The sequence below is a fragment of the Leuciscus leuciscus genome, assembly GCF_965113295.1.
Source record: "Leuciscus leuciscus genome assembly, chromosome: 1".
Lineage (NCBI taxonomy): Eukaryota > Metazoa > Chordata > Actinopteri > Cypriniformes > Leuciscidae > Leuciscus > Leuciscus leuciscus.
In genome coordinates this window covers 74,910,713-74,935,012 of record NC_138725.1, presented here as the reverse complement: position 1 = coordinate 74,935,012, position 24,300 = coordinate 74,910,713, and the positions used below count along the sequence as shown (strand labels likewise).

General features: G+C 37.6%; 1 protein-coding gene across 1 annotated transcript in view; it reads left to right on the top strand.

Moving 5' to 3' along the window:
* The first annotated feature begins 899 nt into the window (after positions 1–899).
* Positions 900–24,300, top strand: part of vwa3a (von Willebrand factor A domain containing 3A) — a 37,118-nt gene continuing 13,717 nt past the window's right edge. The window contains 19 exon segments of the mRNA XM_082185107.1: positions 900–1,256; positions 1,999–2,071; positions 2,170–2,242; positions 2,333–2,427; positions 5,383–5,463; positions 6,510–6,564; positions 6,654–6,755; positions 6,859–6,965; positions 10,109–10,234; positions 11,199–11,298; positions 11,374–11,436; positions 12,590–12,721; positions 13,995–14,133; positions 15,105–15,208; positions 15,311–15,391; positions 15,673–15,770; positions 17,008–17,127; positions 22,720–22,794; positions 23,545–23,692. Of these exon segments, the coding sequence (XP_082041233.1) occupies positions 2,040–2,071; positions 2,170–2,242; positions 2,333–2,427; positions 5,383–5,463; positions 6,510–6,564; positions 6,654–6,755; positions 6,859–6,965; positions 10,109–10,234; positions 11,199–11,298; positions 11,374–11,436; positions 12,590–12,721; positions 13,995–14,133; positions 15,105–15,208; positions 15,311–15,391; positions 15,673–15,770; positions 17,008–17,127; positions 22,720–22,794; positions 23,545–23,692 (1,731 nt within the window). The 5' untranslated portion in view covers positions 900–1,256; positions 1,999–2,039.

Genomic DNA, 24,300 nt, shown 5'->3' with positions numbered 1-24,300 from the left:
GAATCCTTGAGTATGAGGTATTGAGGGAAACCGATTATAATCCCGTTCATGGTAGAGAAAGCTGATGACATGTAGGCTACACAGGGAAAGTAACAATGAAGTTATTGAATGAAACATAAACACACCTTTTGTGTCTTTATCATCTTTTCCGCATATACTGACACAGATAATCATTTTCATTTTATGAATGAATGTCTTCGTCAACAACAAGCGCTTTTACACCATCTGCTGGTGAGGTCGACTAACAGAAGATGGAGAGTATGCTCGGCAATCTACTGCTTTTCCTGCAGTTCCTGGATGTCTATGTTGAATTTACTGTCGAATTTGAACCACTGAATTTGTGGAAGCGAATTTGCAAAGCGAAATAAAATGGACCGAAAAATGCCTGTTGAATATTATTGGTTGTATTTTTAAACAGTTTGAATATTTTGGAAGTGAAATATGAAAGGTGAATATGGATTATTGAATTGTTAATAATGAAAAGGTGTTTGAAATGTTTTTAATTGAAATATTCACAGCTTAAATATTCAACCACGTTGAATTTCAGCCCATAAAAAATGCAAGCCCTAAAAATGCAATGCATTAAAATGCAAGCATGGTTAATGTAAGGCCTATTTTTTTTCAAGTAGTGCAATTCAACAGGCTTTTTATTTCAAAAACATTTGACATTATTTTACTTCCATAGAATCTTTTCCGCAAACTGGTTCTTTCGAACAGTTCGTTTCAATTAACCAGTTAAAAAAAAACGATTAACAATTTATTTGTGTACATAATCACACAATGTTGTCACATATACGCAATTATATTATTAAAGCACCTAAGACGTGAAAAGCGGAAGTTATTACATAAGCATACTGTCAAACTTGTCGAACTGGATCAGTAAGTTTAATCAAAAGAACCGGTTCAAAAGAACGACTCGTTCGCGAACTGAACATCAGTCTGACTCTGGGTCACTGGCTCCAGTGAAAACTAAAGTGCCATCTGTTTAGATGTCTAACGTTACATGAGTACTTCTCGTGTTTTGTCTCAGCAATAATAACAGTAATGCTTGAATTAATAACTGTAGCACTGATCATGAATATGTCAACATGAGCTCGTGAGGCGCACTAGTGCAGTGTGTTACTATGGAGACGCCTAACACAGCAGCTGTCAGTCACTGACGAGTGTGAGCCGCACACGGACGTTTACTGGTTTCTGCGCGAGGATCATAGAGACTGTGCGCGCGCGAGCTTCAGAACCAACACCGTGACGTGAAGGTAAACACTATTGATAAGCTCGCGACACTTCAACATGATTTTTCCTGAATACCATAGTTACTGCATACTTGGGTCGTTGTTGCTACGGTAAAATCACAAGAAAGGAATGTAGAATCTCCTTTCAGAAACTTTCTTTAACATAGGCCTATTAAAATGCACGAGATGGAGATATTAGCTTCTTGATAAAACTGTTACTAATACTAATAACAACAATAGTAATATCGGTTAACCTAACGCTTATAGCCAGTACTCAAGGCACTTTAAAAAATCTAAACTTAAAAGTACCAAACAATATAAGGACAAACACAATATTGTTCAAACGTGTGGGCCTGTTTTTTTTAATGTTTTTTTTTTTTTTTTTTTTTTGTGTGTGTGTGTGTGTGTGTGTCTTAGGGCTGCATTTATTGTGAATTATTAAAATTCTAAATAACTATTTTCTATATAATTTATTCCTGTGATCATAAGCAGAATGTTCAGCATTATTACTCCAGTCTTCAGTGTCACATGATCCTTCAGAAATCACTCTAATGATGATTTGCTGCTGAAGAAAACGTTACTTATTCTTTTAAAAAAAAGAAAAATAATTCAGGATTCTTCGATGACTAGAAAGTAAAAAAAAAACAAAAAAACAGCATTTATATGAAATATAAATATTTTGTAACATTAGACACAAGCAGTTGTTAGAGATCAGTCCTCAGAGAGTTACTTCATCGCATTATTATACACTGCTATTATTCCACAGAGAACCTGTGGCATTGGGAAGTAAGTTCCTCTCATCTCCGTATGGAGCAGAAGAAGACGGGACCCCTCGAGTGGTGAACTTACACAACAGATCCGGTTTCTATGTTCATCTGTGCTTGATATGCAGATTATAAAGAGACATTTTCCCCTGTCTTATTTAAATGGTCTTTAGGGCAGAGAGCAGTGAGTCTCACATGGAGACGAGTGCACAGTCCACCATCTTCAGACAAACCCAAACTTCAGATGTACTGGTGCCTTCATTACCTATAATCATGCAGTTATTTCCTACATTGTAAGCTTCGTTGCTGTATGAAGTGATGACGCTGTTGTTGCAGGATCGCAGTGAAGTGTACGAGAGCTCAGAGCGATGGCTGGAGAACTGTGGACTGACTCTCTCTCGCCCCCTCTCTCTCTGCAACACTCGTCCTGTGTGAGTTTACTACTGACTCTTACACACCCTGTGTCCGTCTATACACTGATGTAGCCCAACCAACCTGCAACACTCCTATTATAACTAACTGAGCTAAGATACAGTCAAACCAAAGATTATTCAGACAGTTTGACCTGATCATGTTTTGCTGAAGTGTTTTTTCTTTAATTGCTAATGTGACCTTTTTACACACAGACTGAACACAATGAAGCATTGCTTGGTAATCAGTTGATCTAAACTGGCATTATCTAATGGTGTAGTTAAATTTAACAGCTGATAGATATTCAACATAATTCATCTGTGAGACAGTCTAACAGAAGGACAGACAAAACCAGTCAAATATAAACTGATCTGATAACTCTGAGTTCTAGTCATATTTTATTAACACTTATAGTGAATAAACTGTGATAATGTGAGAAATGTTGAAGGTGTCTGAATAGATTTAGGTTTGACTGTAAGTGTAAACAGGCCCGATTGTGAACAGATCGCAGATTTATTTATTTTTTGCCACCGGTTATGCCATCAAAAACAAATTCCCCACACAATATCGGTTCAGCAATCGTTTCGGTTTGGGTTTTAGAAACCAGGTGGTGGAATTATAATTACCTGCTGTTCTCAAAACAAGGAAACATGAGTTATAAATTATGCTTATTCTTGTGGAAATATAAACCATGCTTTCAGATCTGATACACGTCAATAATACAGATAACAAGCATACCGTTATTTGACAGAGTTTAAGGTAGTAATGTGTGGCCTCTATTACAGCGAGAAAAGCATAACCTTGTGAAAAAGAAGTGGCTTAGTTGAACTGAATGTGCACTTGTAGTGCATTTAAAAACAGTATAAAAAGTATATCTTACTTGCATATTATTTAATATTCATGCAATTAAGTGTACTTAAAGAGAGCACACTTTTTATGATTTAACACACTTAAGTACACTTTTAAAAAAGTGCACTGCAATAGTCAAATAAAATAATAAAAGTAAACGTTAAAGTACATTTTAAATCAGCATGTTTTAATAATCTTTTGTCATGCTTTAATGTACACTTATTTTGATGTGTTGACTAACATACTAAAAGCACATACTTGATTTTAACTGTACTGCTATTTGATGTTAAAGTCCCCATGAAATCAAAATTGAAGTTGTAATGAAGTCTATAATCCATCGCGCTCTTTAAGATCACTAAATTCAAGGCTTTTGGTCATACCTAGGATATCCAGAACCACCAAAGGAGGGAGAGCATTCTCACATTTGGCTCCAAAACTCTGGAATAGTCTTCCTGATACTGTTCGTTGCTCAGACTCGCTCTCCCAGTTTAAAACTAGATTAAAGTCGCATCTCTTCAGCCAGGCATTCATATAATCCTACAGTTCAAACTACAATCCGGCCTCTAGCTCATAAATGCCAGAGGAGAACTGGCCCCCGACTGAGCCTGGGTTCTCCCAAGGTTTTTTTTTCTCCATTAGGTCACCTGATGGAGTTTTAGGACACCATTAGGTCACCTGATGGAGTTTTAGGACACCCATTAGGTCACTTGATGGAGTTTTTCGGTTCCTTGCCACTGTTGCCTTTGGCTTGCTCAGTTGGGGATATTTTGGGGATATTTAATTTAATTTTAACAATCAATAAATTCCACTTGAAACAAACCTTGTTGTATTATTTTAATTTAATACTGTGAAGCTGCTTTGATACAATCTGTATTGTGAAAAGCGCTATACAAATATACTTGACTTGATACTTGACTTAATGGCTTTTAGTATGACTAGGTTAGCCTTTCTGTTGTCTATAAGCTGGTGTCCTCTAAAACAATGACAGCATTCGCATTTAGAAGATATAAGCGTTCAAAACTAACAGTCTCTCACGCCCACCAATAATGATCAATGGTTTTGATGATATCACTGCACTTCAGCTTCTCATCAGATTTTCTATCCAATCAAATGCTTTCTAGAATCTGAAGCTCCGCCCCCTAAATTATAAATAGACGCTGAAGCTGCTGCTGAAATCGGTCACTTGTTCAGTGGAAATTACATCAACGCATTGAATAACGCTGCGTGTTTCAAGGCACTTCAGTGGGCCTTTAACTGATTGATTTTAAATGTACTAAATTGCATCTTTATCATTACAAATGTGCAATATAGAATAAATTATTATTATTATTACCATATATTCTTGTCAGTAAACTTCAGCCACGTTCAGTTGTTGTTTCAGTTTAATTTTCACGAACGCTTCTCATTATTTACCGTGTTCCTTGGTTACCAAGTATGTTTTCATTGGTTGTCATGGCTACTCATTGATTGCACACACCTGATCCTTGTTCTCTCTGCATATATTGCACTCAGTTCAGTTTGCTTGTTGTCTGGTGTTGATAACTGTGCTCTAGCACACTGTTCTGTTGACTGATTACTCTTTTGTTTGTGTTTAATAAAGTTTATGCTGCTATTCGATCTGCTTGGCTTACCTCTGTCTTCTTCCTCATCCTGAACGTGACAATTATGAAATTACATATGAATGTGCACTTTGGTACTTAAGTCTTATATAAGTGGGGCATTAATGCTCTAATGTTTTCATGTGTAAAAATTTGGGAGCCAAAAAAAACTACAATGTAAAACTATTGTATGGGTCCTAAAAATAGGCAGCATTTTCTTTATTCAAAACATTTCTTTTTTTTTTGATTTTGAGGTGAAATATGACCTAGAAGTTCTTAGTGATTTTCTCTCTCTCACTCGCTCTCTCTCTTTTGCTCTCTCTCGCTATCTCTCTCTCTCTCTGTCTCTCTCTCTTTTTTTCTTTCTCTCTCTCTCTCTCTCTCTCTCTCTCTCTCTCTCTCTCTCTCTCTCTCTCTCTCTCTCTCTCTCTCTCTCTCTGTCTATCTCTCTCTCTCTCTCTCTCTGTCTCTCTCTCTCTCTCTCTCTCTCTCGCTCTCTCTCTCTCTCTCTCTCTCTCTATCTCACAGATCTGAAAGAGGAGACGAGCTGAGCAAACAGATGCACATCAGCAGTGAGTCACTGGCTGACTTTGAGGAACAGCTTTACACGTGAGAATCATCTCCACTACTTGTTTACAGTCGCCATGATGATGCTTTATCATTCTCTGAATGCAGTACATGTGATTTATATGCTATACAGCCCTATCAAAATGTGGAATTAATTACATTATATGAGAAAATACATTACAGTACATGATACAGATTAAATAATGTAACAATAATTGTTTTGTGGGGGCAGACAGACAAGTGAAGCCTTGCATTGACAGCAAGTGACTTTAGAACTCAGTATATTATTATTAAGTTTTATTACAAAATTGACAAATCAAGGGTTATGATTAAATGTGTTAATCTTATATATATAAAAAAAAAAAATCAAGGTTTGTGTTCTTGAGCCACCAGGCACTGTTGTTGTGCGAAGTTGATAACTAATGATCTTTACAACGGAAGTGAATCAATCAAAAACAACTTTAGCTGGACAATAACTTTATTCTAGAGCCAAAACAATCTCTGTAACTTTAATTCCCTATTATCACTGTAAAGCTGCTTTGAAACAGTCTATATTGTTAAAAGCTCTATATAAATGAAGGTGACTTGACTTGACTTGACATTGTTTTTTAATATAATAAACTAAATTAACCTGATAGCCCAACTATTACAATGAACAGTGTCTATTTATACCAAGTGCAAATAGCCTGCCTTGTTGGCAGAGGCTATTTACACTAACTCCGCCCACTTTTGTATCCAAAAATGACAAAAGACACCTGTCTGATAACTGGATCGGTGGTGGGAGGCATTAAAGGGATAGTTCACACATACATTTTAATTCTGTTATCCTTCACTCACCTTCAAGTTCTTCCAAACCTGTATGACTGTGTAAGGGCGGGGTTTAGGTACAGGGTCAAGATGTAAGGCAATACAATTGCCATAAGACAATACACTGAGGTGCAAATAGTATAAATAGCAACTACTATCTACACTTAGTGCAAAGAAAGTTCTACTGTTGGCAAATAGCCTCTGGCTAATATGAATCTGATGGTTGATGGCTTCACTTGTGTTAAATTCAGATGTTTTGATCTGTTTTTTTTTTTTTGTAGTGCCATTGAGATGTACCATGACCGAATTAAGTGGCTCAGTCAAGGAAACCGAAAGGTAACCTGGATCTCTGAGAAATCCTCACATGAATCTGGTTCAGGCAGATGAACTTTGGTACCCAGTGTTGGTTTGGTTTGATCTGTCAGGTGTTTGGGGTGGTGAACGGATCCCGAGTCGGAGTGCTTGTCGACACATCTGATTTCAACGCCTCTACGGAGAGACTAGCAGATCTACAGCGAGAGCTCTTAGTAGGGTCCCAATATGCTTCATACTTTATTTTACTAATTGAATCAATTACACGGCTCATTTTTGTGGTTTTTCTTCTTACTTGCTTATGTAACACCATCAAAGACTCTCATTGAGGAGCAACTTTGCTTCAAAAACCAACTGTATCTACTGTCCTACGGCTCGGAGGTCAGCAGCCTTTGGGACAAACCACTAGATATCAGCCCACTAAGGTGAGTGAGATTGTTTGTGTGAATATCATCTGTTTGTCTCATTTGCATAGTGTTATTTTCATGATTCATACGGACAAGTGATCCTGTAAGTCCTTCGGGTTTTGGAAACGGCTCTGCCTGGCCATTATTTTAATTAGTTTCTGTTTAGAGTGACTCCTTGTTTTATTTTAGGTTGTCATGAGGGATGAGTGGGCACATGTGAGAACAGTTTGTTCTTGTATTAGACGCCAAGAAATCACTAGAGAGGAGGGGATGGAAGGACAAGAGAGAGAACGGGGAGATGAGATAATGAGAGAAGAGGATAAAGGCCACGGTTCTGACACAAATTAAAACTGATTTTTGCCTCTCGTCATTCAAAATCAATGAATCATTCTTCAAGACATTTGTATTTGAAACATGGTGATGATAATGAAATGAGACACTCATAGGCAACAGGCTTACTGAAACAGAACCTCATTTGGCTCATTGACACACACAGCAACAACTCAACACAAATAGGGAGACTGACCTTACAGTGTATTTAAATAGAGTTTACATTAGCGTGTGTTGCTAAGTCTGAGGTGTAATTGTAGATATCCACACGTCAACACATCCACTATCTTGGAACCGTCAATATTTTAGGCGCTGCTCATCATTCAGACTAACTTCCCAGCATTTGTTTAGCCATAGTTGTAAGAAACACAGATGTCTAGGCTTCTCTGATGAGTTTTAACCAATAATCATTTTTATTTACTATATGCATCTAACTTTTGATAGGTAATTGATTGAAATTGAAACATTGATAAACCTAATCCTGTGAGAATCAGTTGCTAAAGACTCATGCAGATATAGATATTCATGGGCTGCATATGAATAAGATGCTGACACACATTCATCTTGCTCTCGAGTGTTCACAGAACAACTTTGATTGTGTCTTTGTGTCTTCTTTAGTAAGTCCTGACATTAATTTTTAACGACAAAAGAGGGTTTGCGCTGACGCAAGGTGTTAGTTCATCTGGCCCTATGTTTCCACAAAGGATGTATGCCATGCTTCCTTAGAATATGACATCTAAAATAAGACATATTGTGCAGCATAATTAAGATACCTACCTTTTGAACAGCTTTCACGCGGGGAGTTCGTCCATGACGCCTGCGGAGGCAGCTCATTACACAGCAAATTCCCCAGTGTTAAATTAACACCCCTCAGCGTTCGTATGTGTCCACACTACAGAGTGTTAAAATAACACTGAAGCAGCGTTGAAGTTAATTAGAAAATGAAGTGATGGTTGAGCATTAGTGATAACAAGGATGTGATGGTGAGGAAATAATCGACATGTGACAACACCGGTAATACCGGAATCACTGCCGGGAGGTGGGAGGAGTTTTTCCCTCTTTTGCACCTCACTTTTAATTTGAAAGTGAAAGTAAAATGCGCACAGTCGCACTGGCATTCACAACGGTGCGGAGCAGAGCGAGCGTTTTCAATAAATTCCTATGGAAGTTAGGCTTTCATAATGAACTGAAAACGCTCGCTCTGCTCTGCGCCAGTGGACACGCACCGTCATGACGCGCATTTTACTTGCTTTCAAATTAGCCCTAATTTGGGAGCGGCAATTGCTTGAATGGTGAGTTCATTATTATTCTTATTGAAAAAGACAACAACAAAACAGTACAATGACAGACTCGCTTAAATAGGCGCTTTTACATTTCACTTTGGAAGCAAATCTTCCTTCATCGTCGTTGTCAGTCAAGAGTGAGGTGAAATCTGAGAGACTCCTGCGATTCTTGTTCGGTTCACGCTCAGTTTTTAACTGTAGTGTCTGTTCTTTAACTGAACTAAATTATTTGTATTACTATAAGAAATCTAAATAATGGTGGGGATTGGCAAGTGATATAACCGGTGTTGCGGCTGTAACACGGGCATCACCGACTATTGCAGCAAGCATAATTATTGATGAACACCTGTTGTTGACAAGCAGAATCACTGAAGGAAAGAGGAACAACAAGAACAGAACAAAAAGAGATGAGACCAGAAGAAATACAACTGACTTCCAGCCATTACACATTAGTACACTTATTACTAACGTGTTTTACTTTATTTCTGCAATCATCTACAAAAGTTCTTATTGGGAATTAGCTGAGGTTTAGATGTTGATGTGTTATTGAATGTTTCATCTTGAGTCATCAATATGGTGACCAGTGTTTGCTTTTGTTGGACACTTGACTATTTAACTTTAGTTTTTATTTGGCTGTTGCAACTTTGTGTTTATACTGTAAAGCACATTTGTTATGGCAAAAGAAACTATGATCAGTTATGTTTTGATAATGACATAATCATAATGTAATGGCATTATTCACTGATGTCATTCTCAGCATGCATTGCAACATGAAGCGTTTTTTGTTTGATTTTCACCATTGTTAAGTGTTTTTTTATTTATTATTTAACCCTTTAGATTAACAGCACTGCTGGATCACAAGCTGTAGCATCACAGGACTACTATAATGAAAAAATAATAAAACGTCACCTATATAATCAGTTATTAAATGTTGGATGAGGTTGAATCAGGTTACTACATGATGACTATAATATAATGAGTACATAGACAACATCACATGACCACATTTTCTCTTGAGTTTTGTTTGCCACAACAAATCTGCTTTATAAAGTTGCAGCAGCCAGAAATAAATCAATAAATGTTAAAAGTAAAGGTTCTGAAAAAGCCCAATTAACGCAAACACTGATCACCATAATGGTGATCAACATCTAAACCTCTGAAAACCTATCAATAAGAGCTTCTGTGATGTATGACAGAAATAAAGTCAAACTGGTTAATAATAAGTGCAATAGTGTGTAATGGCTGGAAGTCAGCTGTAGTTGTTGTGTTTCTGCTCGTCTTTCCTTCAGTGATTCTGCTTGTTTACAGAAGGTGTTCGTCACTGATGCTCAATCATCACTTAATTAATTGCAATCATCTCATTAACTTCAACACTGCTTCAGTGTTACTTTAACACTCTGAAGTGTGGACACATTTGAGCAGTGCTAATTTAACACTGGGTGTTTTGTGAATTCAGCTATATTATCACTTTTGTTTTGCTACACATCAAGAATGTGAATGAAAGTCTGCAGCAGGAGGCTCTCTTCTTAATGTCCCGTCCCGTCTCAGGCTCAGGGAGTGTTATGCGTGGGTCATGCAGCTTCGAGCGGGTGGAGGCTGTGATCTTCTACAGGCGATACAGAGGGCACTGACACACTCACAGCTGGACACGCTGCTCATCATCCAGGCCGCTCGGTGAGAGTTTGTTTTGCTATGATGAATCACTCTTTCTTAACTTGAACCTGCAGTCATTTAATTTCCTTTCACCTTTAGACATATTTGCAGTCCATTGTCCTGAAATAAGTCCATTGTCCAATCAGAGCAGAGTAGACCAATCACAACAGACTGGGATCATCTGACCAATCAGAGTAGAGTAGACCAATCTCAACAGACTGGGTCATCTGACCAATCAGGGCAAAGTAGACCAATAACAACAGACTGGGCCATCTGACCAATCAGAGTAGAGTAGACCAATCGCAACAGACTGGGTCATCTGACCAATCAGAGCAGAGTAGACCAATCTCAACAGACTGGGTCATCTGACCAATCAGGGCAAAGTAGACCAATAACAACAGACTGGGCCATCTGACCAATCAGAGTAGAGTAGACCAATCACAACAGACTGGGTCATCTGACCAATCAGAGCAGAGTAGACCAATCACAACAGATTGGGTCATCTGACCAATCAGGGCAAAGTAGACCAATAACAACAGACTGGGCCATCTGACCAATCAGAGCAGAGTAGACCAATCACAACAGACTGGGCCATCCAACCAATCAGAGCAGAGTAGACCAATCACAACAGACTGGGCCATCCAACCAATCAGAGCAGAGTAGACCAATCACAACAGACTGGGTCATCCAACCAATAAGCTGCAATGTGTATTATGAGAAAGTTAAAGTGTTTTTTGATTATGGATGCATGTAAACCTATTGTTGGAGACTCCAAAACAAAATTATGAGCCTTTAAAATAGCATAATAGGGGAACTTTAAGTGTAATAATAGAGTGAGTTAATTTGGCTTTGAACTCTATATTGTAGATGTTCATGGAGGAAATAAATGGGAAAAAATGCTTTGGTACCAAGGCAGCTGAGAAAAAAGGGTGGTCAACGTTTGCACACTGATAATGATTATTAAATGCATATATTTCATTTTCAGGCCTGATCAGACGGTGGACGTTATATGTGATTGTTTAGCTGTGCAGCGAGCGCCCTGTGTTCATGCGGTCGCCTACAACAGTAGCAGTCCCGCCGCCATCGTGAGGACTGACTCGTCTTTATTTAATATGCACAGGGACATTCTCCACCTCACTGACTGATGTGTCCTGTCTTAGGAGACTGTGAAGCGGATGGCAGACGTTCCTGGGGGGAGATATCACCTGTGTTCTGCTGCACTGGTAATATGAAAATAAATCGAAACGAACGTGAAAATATTCACAATTATCTCTTAAACTGACATGAATCTGATATTACATACAGTGGCGCCAAAAAGTATTTGGACACAAACCTTTACACTCAAAAATTCATACTATTAGATCACAAAATATCATTAAATGACATTTATTTGGTCAACTTTTTCACAAAATTATGTTTTTGTAGGTTTGAAGTTATACTAGATATAATTTTAAAAAATGAAGACAAAAAGTATTTGGAAACTTGTTATTGTCAAATGTTAGTGGTTCATGTTCATACTTAAAGGAATAGTTCACTCAAAAATGAAAACTTGTTTTACAATTAAATTTTATTCATCTTGGAAACACAAATAAAGATGTTTTTTTAGTGAAACCGGATTTCTGTCCCTCCATTGAAAGTCATTTCCACCAAAAATGTCACGCTTCATAAGAGAAAGTTCATACAAAGAACATTTTGTTCTCACACGTCGAGCAAGTACGGGTGATCTGCCATTGACCATATTTAAAGTGATCTATGTATATGCGTTGTTCAATTTATATATGAATAAAAGCCCAAATGAAACCTGTTCATCATAAAAAGTGTCCATGTCTCTTCAGAAGATTAAACTGCTCCGTTCATATGGATTCCTTTTACAATGTCTTAATGAACTCATTGAAGTTGGAAACTGTTAGTTGCATATACTTTCAATGGATGGACAATAATGACGATTTAAGAATATTAAAAATGTCTTTATGTTCCAAAGATGAACAGAAGTCTTACAAGTGTGGAACAACATGAGGGAGAGTCAGTGATGACAGAATTCACATTTTTGGATGAACTATCCCTTTAATTTGAGACTCTACACCTGTGTGAACTTGAGAAGAACTGATTCACACAGACACTAAAAATCACCAAAACAGCAGCTGATTAAAAGTCACTGAGCAGAAATGATGAAGAAAGGTGAAAATTAGTGAAGAGAAAAGCACCATTTCACCACAGATGATGATTGCTTTGATATTTCGTTCCAATGACCTTCAGTCATTGTGTGTGTGTGTGTGTGTGTGTGTGTGTGTGTGTGTGTGTGTGTGTGTGTGTGTGTGTGTGTGTGTGTGTGTGTGTGTGTGTGTGTGTGTGTGTGTGTGTGTGTGTGTCTCCCAGGGTGTGGTGGACAGCAGTACAGATGTAGATCTGCTGTGGGAGGAGATTAAAGCAGCTCGGGATGTTCTTGCCCAAATTCAGGACATGCGTCAGGGTCGAGTCGGAGACACGGCTGTCACTGTTGAGTCAGAGGTGAATATAGTATATATTATTCTCTATATCAGTGTCACTGTTTCTGAACTCCATTATAGTCTTGAGTTTTCTTCCAGGAACGAACACGTCACAATATTCCTCATTTAAATCATTCATACGCTAAATAAAGGGGCGGGGCCTGGTTGAGTAGTGTTGAAACTAGTGGTTATGGTTAGGGGCGGGACATTTACGAAACACACTCGAAGTGTTTGACTAATCACAACACACTGATCCAGCTGACCAATCAGAGCACGGTGTGCTTTTCAGAAGGAGGGGCTTCACAGAGACAGGAACTAAACTGAGCGTTACTGACAGACTGGGAAGAGAGGAGCCGCAACAATGGAGAATATGAGAAAAATAATGTGTTTTGTGAACATTCAAGCATGAAAACCTGTTCTAGTACAACCTAAAAACAAAATCAAGACTTAATAGGTCATAATAGATCTTAACATAACACACTTAACTAAACCTCCAAATAAGTGCACTTTGTAAGAATGTAAATGTTAAAAGTTTCACCTTAAATTACATTTTAAATAATTATGTTTTAATAATATGTTGTCATGCTTTAAAGAAGTGCACTAGTTTAGATGTTGACTAACATACTAAAGCATGTGTAAAATAATTGATTATAATTTTAACTGTAGTGTGTTATTCGATATTACATTTGAAGTTAATATATTTTAAATGTACTAAACTGCAACTTCATCATTACAACTGGTGTACAAATGGATTCACAAATACATATAAAATACATTACATACATAAATATAATGCCATTTCTACTGAAACTTGTAAGTATATTTTAGTTTACCATGAATGTTTTTCAGTACATTCAGCAATACACTTATAAAACACGTGTAAAAATGTACTTATATACTGTAAGTGGGTCAAAATACACTCTAAAGCTCAACTAATGGCAATTAATATAAATTTTAACTATAATATATTTTCATTTAATTAAAAATAACATGCAATTAAGTGTCCGAAAACAGTTTGAACCGAAGTATATGATTTCCATACGTACTCTTTTATAAAAGTATGCTAAAGTGTACTTCATCTTCACATGGGTAAATATAAAAGAGCTGAATTTTACTTTAAGAATTTCCAACACAGTATATGTCCACAAAAACATGGTATTGATATGATATCATGTTAGCACTATGGCACTTTTTGTTATTGAAATGTTTGTGTTTTCTACCGGTTTCTCGTATGATGCATGTTTCACGGATATGAGGACTGGACATGTTCTCAGTCGTAACCTCTGCCTCTCCAGATCTCCAGGGGTTTGGACAGTCTCACTCTTTCTGACTTCAGTCCTGTCAGTTCTGCTCTCGGCGGTCCACTGCACATCAAACCCGCGGGTCCAGCGCCCAGCAGCTCCAGAGACTGGCTGAAGACCCACGGCCTCAAGGGTATCTTCATAACCTCTGAGGGGTTCACTCTTCAGTTTAATCTACAACACATTTTACTTCTGCAATGTTACAGACATTCTGACGCATGACATATGACATATATCCAAGTGAAACTGAATTTTGACCAAGAAAAAGTAGAGTGAACTGTAAACATAGGGTCACTTGCAATTTTAATATTGACCGTAAATATAAATATTTTTGACCGTAAATATAAATATTTATAAATATTTGTAAAAAAAATTATATTATACCATTTTTATTAAAAATTTCTGAATTTTAAATATTTATTTAAAAAAATAAATAAAGTCAACATGAAACAGAAGTTGCGCTAGTCTTTTCTTCCCTATTGTGACGTATATCAGAGTGAAACGGCTTCTCAAACGGTAACATTTACGGTAAAAAGCGGCAGCTGTGGTTGCCAGACATTTACTGTCAAAAAATACTGTAGCAACATTTTAGATTTACAGACTTAAATTTACAGTAAAAAACGTATTTCATCATCTGATATAATGTTAATTTACCAACCTATATAAGTACTGACATCTCTATTGTACCATTGTAATACACTGACAATGCTAATATATAGAAGCTGCACAGTGACATTCACATAATCACGATAATTTTTCACAGTGGGCGGGGCTTAATTTTGTCCATGGAGATTTGATTGGATGGTTGTGGTCTGCTATTGGTGCATCTCATGTGAGTGACAGGTTGCCCCTCCCTCACACCAATGAACACATCATCAGAGAAGAGAAGAGATGTCGCTGCAAGAGGGAGAAGTTATTTTGATTCAATAGTCATTTTCTGAAATGCATAACTTGGACACAGTCACCTCTGATAACAGATCACTCTAAATTATAATGTGTGACCACCAAAAAGCACAGTCTGACAGTCTCCCAGACGTATTATTGCAGCATGTGTGAGTTTAGTGGCGAGTGTGTTTCTTGGCTCACGGTTGTGTGTTCCTGCAGCTCAGAAGCTGGATCTCTATCAGCTGCTGGCTCGCGATGCCTACTCTCCGCAAGAGACGTTCGTGCCAATCTTGGGAAAGACTGTTTCCTCTACCGTTCATGAGGTGATGAGCATGTCCTGCTGCATTTATGAGTCCGGTTTGAGTCCCATCTGTTCGTCTGTTCACCTGTACAGCAGAGCTAACTCGAACTGTGTGTGTTTGCAGCGGGTCATGGTCCAGTGTGAGTGGCATGATGGAACAGTGAAGAATCTGCATGTTGATCTTCCATCACTGCTAAAGTATCAGGTCATTTTTGTTTTTTAATCCACAAACTCCATATGATGAACTTGGACCAGCTAGAAACCATGTAAAACCAGCTGCAACCTAACTAGAGCCATAAGCAATGCTAGCTGGTTCACTAAACTCCACCCGTGAACCTGGTAAGCTCCCACTTCCAAGCAAACACTAGCTTTACATTCACTGACACTTTTCATACACCTATTGATGAAACAAATATGGAGTATACAGAGTCCCATTGAACCGATGTCTATCGATATTTCCCACTTCATTTGGTCTTTCATGTGCAGAAGCGTCTGATGGGTGCTGTGTGTCTGTTTGAGAGGAGAGTGGAGTGGCTGAACGGGACGGCCAGCCGGCAGATATGGGGAGCCGTGTGTGAGCAGAGGTGAGAACATTAGCCTTGAGACGGGGTGTCCCAATCATTTCAGTAGCTCCCTGCCCAGTGCACTTCACAAATCATAGGGAGCACATGCTCTGAAGAGGGCACTGCGGATGGCATAGAGAACTACATTCATTGATAGCTCTTGTTAAAAACAAGTGCACTTTAGTATACTTTTAAAAAGAGTATTTATTATAATATACTTTAAAAGAATATAAGTGTGAACTGAATGTAATATTTCCAACACGTATGCATGTTATTAACAGTTAAATGAAAAGGTATTCTAGTTTTAATTTATATTTAATTCAGTTAGTTTAGAACTTGACTGCTTTTTTGACCCGCTTAAGTACATAGGTACATCTTTATATGTAATGTCATACACTGCAAAAAATGCTTTTCTTACTTAGTGTTGTTGTCTTGTTTCCAGTCCAAATATAAAAAAATATATAAAAAAAATTTATCAAAGTAAAATGACATAAGAAATTATATCTTGTTTAAGTGAGTTTTTGCTTAAAACAAGCTAAATTATCTGCCAATGGGATAAGAAGAAGAATCTTGATTCAAATGGCAAATAATTGTACTAGTTTTACACTAGTTTTTTTTTTTTTTACATTTATTTTATAATAAGATATAATTTATTTTCATTTTATTTATCTAGTAAATGCTTCTTAATTTAAGAATTTTTAGATATTTGGACTGGAAACACAAAAAAAAATATGTTTAAGTAAAAAAAAAACATTTTTTGCAGTGATAATTAATTATATTTTCTTTAAAATATGTTTTAACATGTATGACAAACATTTATGATAAAGTAAAATATACTTTAATGTAATTTCTATTGAAACTTGTACTTAAATATATTAAACAAATATATATGTATGTATGTGTGTCCTTGTACAAGAGTAAACAAAAATAACCTTAAAATTGATCATGGAAATGTAATAATCCCATGACCGGCATAGACTCAACAATATACAAAACAACAACAGCAGACGTGCTCTTTACAGTCTTGATGGTTTGAGTGCTTTTTAAAGGCTCTCAACCGCCAATAATTGAAGAACAGCCTCACGCGAAACACATTGCGGTCGGCACAAACAATGTTTATCCCTGTGAGATGAACTTGAGTATTAGTGCATATTGATCCTTGTTCGCCAGCCTTAAAGCTTTGTGTAAATCCATTACCATTACAGGAGGATATGGAGTGTGTTTGTGTGTCTCAGTCTCTCTGTGTGTCTCTGTACAGGGTCCAGGTTGTTCTGGACATGTCTGGGATGAACACACACTACCAGCTGCACATCCAGTACGCTCTCCGGATACTCCTAGAGGAGCAGCTGGCTGATACACACAGCTTCAATGTCACTGTGTAGGTCACACACACACTGTCGGGGGTTTTCACTTATTTATAGAGTGACAGATTATGATCTGCTTTGTCATTTGGTCCCAAAGTCTCCTGCTGCTTTCTCCCAGAACTGATTTTATATAATGAGATTTTTCCTCTATATATAACCTATACCAGTCAAAAGTTTGGACATGGCCGACTAAAAACCTGTGAATCTAAAATGTATACTTGCTTGAAGTTATACAATGCTGTATACAAATATAAAATGCTGATTTGTGAACTAAAATTGACAGTGATAAAGGCTTTAGTTCATCTTCGAGGAATATTTTTACTGAAACCTGTGCAACCAAAACGTTCAAGCTTAAAAAAGTTTATAAAGACTTTGTGAAGGCAAGTACAGTTGAGCTGACAGATTGACCATTTAATAAAAGCTGAACTTAAATCTGTTGTAAAGAGATCGTGTCTCTTCAGAAGACTTGGTTTAAACCGCTCAGGATAAGTTAGCTGGAATCTGTCAAAGGGTGGAGATGGCTTTAATTTAAAGGGGTCCTATTGCGCTCTTTCACTTTTTCAACTTTAGCTAGTCTGTAATGTTACTGTTTGAGCATAAACAAAGATCCACTCAAAAGGCAGATATTTTATTTAACAGAATAGTTGTGTTTTCTATTAACAGTTCTAATTATACGTTTTCTGTAGTTGCTGTGCTATGATGTAAACGAAGGGCAAAGCTTTGCCTCCGCTAGCCTGCGAACTAACATTACAGTATTGATGTAGTGTTTACTGTAGCTTTTGTCAGACTGTTCACAAATTATCCATGATTTTGTGATCGATTACTGTTTGTATTACCATAGTTGTCCGACAAATATGATTAAGTGGTGGATAACATCATATTTATAAGAAAATTACAACAGCAACAAAAACATACAACTCTGAAACATCCTGTGAAATCTGTGCTTGAAGTTTGTTCTGCACGATTCTCTTGTTCATTAACATTGTCAGGGTCTGAATCGGACTCGAAATGTTTTGAAATTCACGCCATCGTTAATTATTTACACCAGAGTTAATTATTTACACCAGAGCTGAACTTGCTGCTATGAAGGGGCGTGACAATTCCCAAACACACGCTAAGCGCTGCCAATCACATCACACTGGGCCAGCCAACCAATCACAGCACAGCATTTCAGAAGGAGGGGCTTCATCGAAAATGACTCGTTCAACCAGACTGGGTTGAGAGGAGCTGTAATAATGTAAAATATCTGAAAAATAATGAATTTTTTACACCCCAAAAACAAAATCAAGACTTCGTAAAAGGGCGTAATAGGACCCCTTTAACTATTTTTAAGTCATTACATAATTCCCATAATTTCATTTGTGTTGTTTCATAGTTTTGATGGTGCCATATTATTCTAAAATATGGACAATAATGAAACTAAAGAATCAGTAGGTGTGTCCCAACATTTGACTGGTAGTCTTGAGTTAAGAATTCCTCATTTTGATTACCAAAACTGATGGTATGCATCGGGATGCCAAAGAAGAGCCTGCACCATATACCAAGATATATATATATATACACCATTGGACCAGGGGTGTCCAATCCTGCACCTGAAGGACCACTGTCCTGTAGAGTTTAGCTTCAACCCCAATTAAACTCCCCTGATCAAGCTAATCAAGCTCTTACTAGACATACTGGAAACTTCCAGACTGGTGCATTGAGGCAAGTTGGAGCTGAACTCTGCAGGACAGTGGCCTGGTCTATACTTCATGATATATTCATATTATGTATTTGTACATCTAGTGCAGAACAGCTCTCAGAGGTGCATTTGGCACTTAGCATAAATGCAAATGTGCACTTCTCAGCTAAATAAATGAGTCTGTGCGTGACAGAAATGTGCCGGAGCAGCAGAACTGAGGTACAGGTGCAAGCAGGAACGGGCCGGCTATAGGGAGCACTGGGACGTTTCTCTGTGGGGTTTTGGCCGACTTGTGGTCCAGCTGTCGATCCCGAATTTAGATGCCAAGTAAATAAACAAAGGTTTTAATAGGAGAAAAATAAATTCGGACATCATTTGGCCAGCCTATTAAAAGCCGCAGTGGTAAATCCAGACAACATAGTCAACAGTTTTGAAAATATGTACATATATATATATATATATATATATATATATATATATATATATATATATATATATATATATATATATATATATATATATAATATAATATAATTATCAGTGTGTCATGGTTCAGCTCCAGTACACACACTCTTAATAATAAAGGCTCTTTGATGGCATCTATGGAAGAAGCTTTAACATTCATGGATCCTTTCAAAAGGCTCTTTATAGTGGAAAAAGATTATTAAAAATCTTCACACTAGGAAAAAATTATTATTTTAAGATCTGATCGATTCCCAAGCTAACAGGGAACGTTCTCAGAACTTGAAACTTCATAACTGACTAATGTTCTCAATAAGGTTCTCTCAAAGTTATGAACAAACGTTCTTCAAAGTTAATCGAATGTTCTTTCGGTTTGGACTATAACTATCTGGTCTTCAATAATGTTCTCAGAAAAGTTATACATCGTTCTTAGAACTTTTTTTTAAACTGCCATGGACTGTTTTGGAACGTTCAGAGAACATTCAAAAGTAACGTTCTCATAATGTTTGCAAAATTCTAAAATGGAATGTTTTAGATGTTTAAGGCGAGACACGGCAGGCAAAAACATTGTTTTGTTTTTTACTGGTCAATTTTGAGATTTTTGGATATTTGTCTTCAATAACATGTCTTCTTTCAGACTTGTGATGAAAAAAAGTCTGAAATACACATTTAGGTCTTTATTTTACTACACTTTGTCTGTTTGCGCCTGTAGATTTCTCATAAATTCAACAAAAGTTGGCGTTCTTAATCAACACGCTGCTCCGCGATCTCTGTCTGCTCTCTGTCATCACACACACCTTTAGAAAGCTCTCTCTCTCCTGTACAATGCTGTCGGATCCAAATATGGTCATTTCCTTTTTATCAGCAACCAGTCGTGAAAGTAAAAGGGCTGAATGCGCAATCTCATTGGCTGATGATAAATCTTTAAAGCCCGTTTTCTCAAAATGATTTTTCTCTCATTCTCCAAGTCCGAAATCTCCACTTCAGTATAACCTATATACACCAAACTTCCCAGTCTTGTACCTAGTTATATTATGAAGACATTTACAGAGGGATTTGTAAATGTATTATTCCTAGCCTGTTTTATATAACATTTTATTCCAAAAAACATGGCGAAAATAATTGTTTTAAGGCTATTGACAGTATATTCTGATTTACAAGATAACAAAAGTAGATATCCATAAATCCCTCTGTATTTTTTCCCCATCTAATATGTGAACACAGTGAAAATAATCATTTTTAACCTGGCTTTATCCAATACTCTGATTTTTTTATATATATATGCAAATTAGCGCATATTTAATTAGATATTGCCTAATTTGCATATTTAAACATGAAATTACAGAAAACTTGTAATACATTTTTTTTCTCATCTTAATGTAGGTAATCAACTGGGAAAGTTTCATGGTGATATCTGCTAGTTAAAAATGTTACCCTATTCACCTGTAGTGTCTCGCCTTAATGTCAAGAAAATGTTTTGAAAACTAAAATTTCAAGATACATTCAGAAATAGCGTTTTCATAACTCAATGGCAAACGTTTTTAGAACATATTTTTGTCAGCTGGGTCTTTGAGGAAACCAAAATGGCTCGTGTATGACACTGGAACCTTTTGGTATTCTATTTTTAAAAGTGTAATTTATAAGGGTAGCCTGCATTGAAATGTTCCCTGGTGTGTGTGCGCGTGTACCTGTGCGAATACATCACCATGTTCATAAATCACTTGTCATAAGTCAGTTAATGCACAGAATCACTGTTGCATCATCGCGCACACTTACCCAGAGGAAATGAAGGCATTGATTGTAAAGCCTCTAGCATTTATCTCCGGCAGTTAGTTGTCTGCTCCTGTTTTAGCGTAGTCATGAGTGCCCTACTTTAGTCTGGCATGAACAGAAGTCTTAATAGATGTGGATATGAAGCGCACACACCTGCTCCTAATACTGTGCGCTTCACTCCAGAGCATCATCATGTCACATGACCTTCAGGAACCGTGTCACTCCCTTATTTAATGAACCCTCGCTCTGTAACTCTATGGTGGAGCCACTTTTACACACATGCCTTGGATGTGTTATGGATCAGTCTTGTTCTACAGTAAACCCTGTTCTCTCACATTATGGGAGTAAATCGGTGCAGGACAGAACTTGATGTGACCGTCACTGTAAACTTAATATTCAACATGCCTGTGTTGTAATTTAAGTAGGCCTATTTCCATAACTTGATTGTTTATATATGGCAAATAAATGCCCAACAGGATTTGAAGTTATAGCCGTTGAGTTGACGGTTACAGTGGCTTACATGAGGACGTCATATGAGATTTTGTTTATCCAATAGAGTTCTGCAGAGATGACGTATTTTTTTAGGCCAACCCGTAATTTAGCGTCACCATCTTAGTTAGAGTTAAAATGAATAACTTGTTTCGATTTTTTATTAAAAATGTTAAAAAAAAACCCTATTAAATAGAATTATTATTTTTTTACAGTGGCCTGGGTTAGGGTTAGGGTTAGGGTTAGGGTTAGGGTTAGGGTTAGGGTTTGGTTTATTGTATTACAGAGACAATAAGTATTTGTTAATAATTAATTAACAAAATAACAAATACTTGTTATTATTTTTATTGTTAAAGCAACGAGACCGGAAATACCCCAGCACATGAGTAAGAGTTAACCCAGCAGGAGGGTTCATTTCACCCACTGTTTGGGTCAAATAAATGACCCAGAAATCTGGGTTAAATGGTAAAAACCCAGCATTTGGGTCAAATCAACCCAGCGTGTGTTCTGTCCAATAGTGACCTAGCAGTGTGGTTAAGGTTGGGTTATTTTTTTTAACCCTGCAGTTTTTAGAGTGTATAATAATGTTTTTGGTAACGTTCCCATTATTTCTGAAGGTTCTCTGAACATTCAAAACATCTGGTTTGTTAAATGTAAAAAAAATTAAAATAAAAAGGCTAATGAAGCAGAAACAAAGGAGGCATTTATACACGTCCAGGTGTCAGCTGATCAATCAGGGCGTGGTACCAATCAGACTGCAGGAACCAATCCGGTCTTCTTCCTGGATAAAAACAAACACCTACCACAACAGCAGCAAAACACAGACAGACCAAAAGGGACGTAACAGTACATTAAGCCACGTTAAGTGTTTTTACACGTGAAGCGTTTTAGAAATGAAAGTAAATATCACAAGTGGGTTATTACTGATGTATTTTATGGTATAGAATAAAACGTGGAAATATCTTGAACTTGTGTTCAGCACAGACCTTATATCAAACATTCAACCTGTTCAGAAAACCTGCTGACTTCAGGATGATGGAGCCGGAAGTGCTAAAATGCAACATATTTCCGAGCTTCGGCCTACAAACACACGTCATTCCTGCAGCACTCTCTATATTAACAGATACGCTGAGGATGTGAAATGCAGTGTGTATCAGGGATCGTGTGTGTGACTGTATGTAATCTCGTGAATGTTCCTCAGGTTCGGATCCGATGTGAGGTCGTGGCAGGAGAAGATGGTTCCCTCCACCCGAGAAAACCTTCAGGCTGTTTGGCAGTAAGACTTCAGTCTGTCCCTCTCTCTCTCTCATTTTCACTTCATTAGAGTTTGCTTTTGATATTGCTCGTACTGCACTACAAGACACTTTATCAAACTCAGTAAGAAACTGAAAGAAATCATCCATCAGGTCTTAAAAAAAAATAAAATAATAATAATTAGTAATTACTGCATTTTGCCTTAGTAATTTCATTCTGAGTTCACTTAGTCTGTGTTCACTTCAGTGAGAGTGTATTTCAGCCGAGTTTCACCTGTTTTTGTTCCCCAGTTCAGTGTAAGTTCATCCTGAAACAGTAAATCTCTGCGGCCTGTGTGTGTGTGTGTGTGTGTGTGTGTGTGTCTCCTAATATAGCCTGTTCTGCTTCTAGGGGTCTAGAGTTTAATTGAAGCCTCGTAAGAAAGAGTCTTTTGGTGATAAATCTCGCTACTTATAACCTCCCGAGACCTCAGTGTGTGCGTGTGTGACTGTGTGTGTGTGTGTGTGTGTGTGTGTGTGTGTGTGTGTGTGTGTGTGTGTGTGCAAGTTTGTGTGACTGTGTGTGTCTGTGTGTGAAAAACAATGTAAAAACAGAAAGTTGTGTGTGATGGGTAGGTTTAGGGGTTGGGTTAGTGTGTGTGTGTGTGTGTGTGTGAGGGGTCGGATTAGTGTAAGGGGACAGAATATACAGTTTGCACAGTATAAAAACCATTACGTCTATGGAGAGTCCCCATGAGATAGCGAACCAGATGTGTGTGTGTGTGTGTGTTCAGGTGGGTCCAGGCGTTAGAGTGTGTGGGGGGTCGTGATACTCTGGCTGCTCTCCGGCGCGCTCTAGAGGAGGAACCGCAGGAAGAAGAAGAAGTGTCTCTGACTCGAGGTGTTTACCTCTTCACCACCGGCACGCCTGATCAACACACGGTCAGTCGGACACTCACGCTTCTGTTTCATCACAAAATAAAAGAACATTTTGCAGAAGTTCCCATTAATTTAGTCATGTGTCATCGTCACTTTTTTGGAGAATTTTTGGAGACATTTGAGACAGGGCATAAAGTTTCAACATAGAAAAGGAAATGAGTGTTTTCAAGTCCCCCTGTAGTCAATCATCTAATCCCTTTAAACTCATCTCTGATCACCAAAATTACATATGTAAGCGTTTTTTCCTTGAAAAAATGTCTTCATGGCTTAAAATCTTGAATGTAACTCGCATAATACGCGGTTCTATGAATATGCAAATGAGCCCCGCCTCCACTCACTCACAGCAGCTCAGAGATCCACTCGTTGACGATCACACGTTGATCAGGGGTGTGTTTCCCGTAACTCGCTGCTTCACTACCAGAGTTCGATGCTTTGTTGAAGAAATCAACTAGTCTAGTCACGACTGTTTCCCGAAACCGTACTGTCGCAAAGTGGTTGCTCAACCACACTGGTTTATGATGTCACACACGTGCTGGAGTAATAACTTTCTTTAATGAATCTGTTTGAGATTGAATTAACGCTAGATGTTTTGCTATAATTTACGGACATGG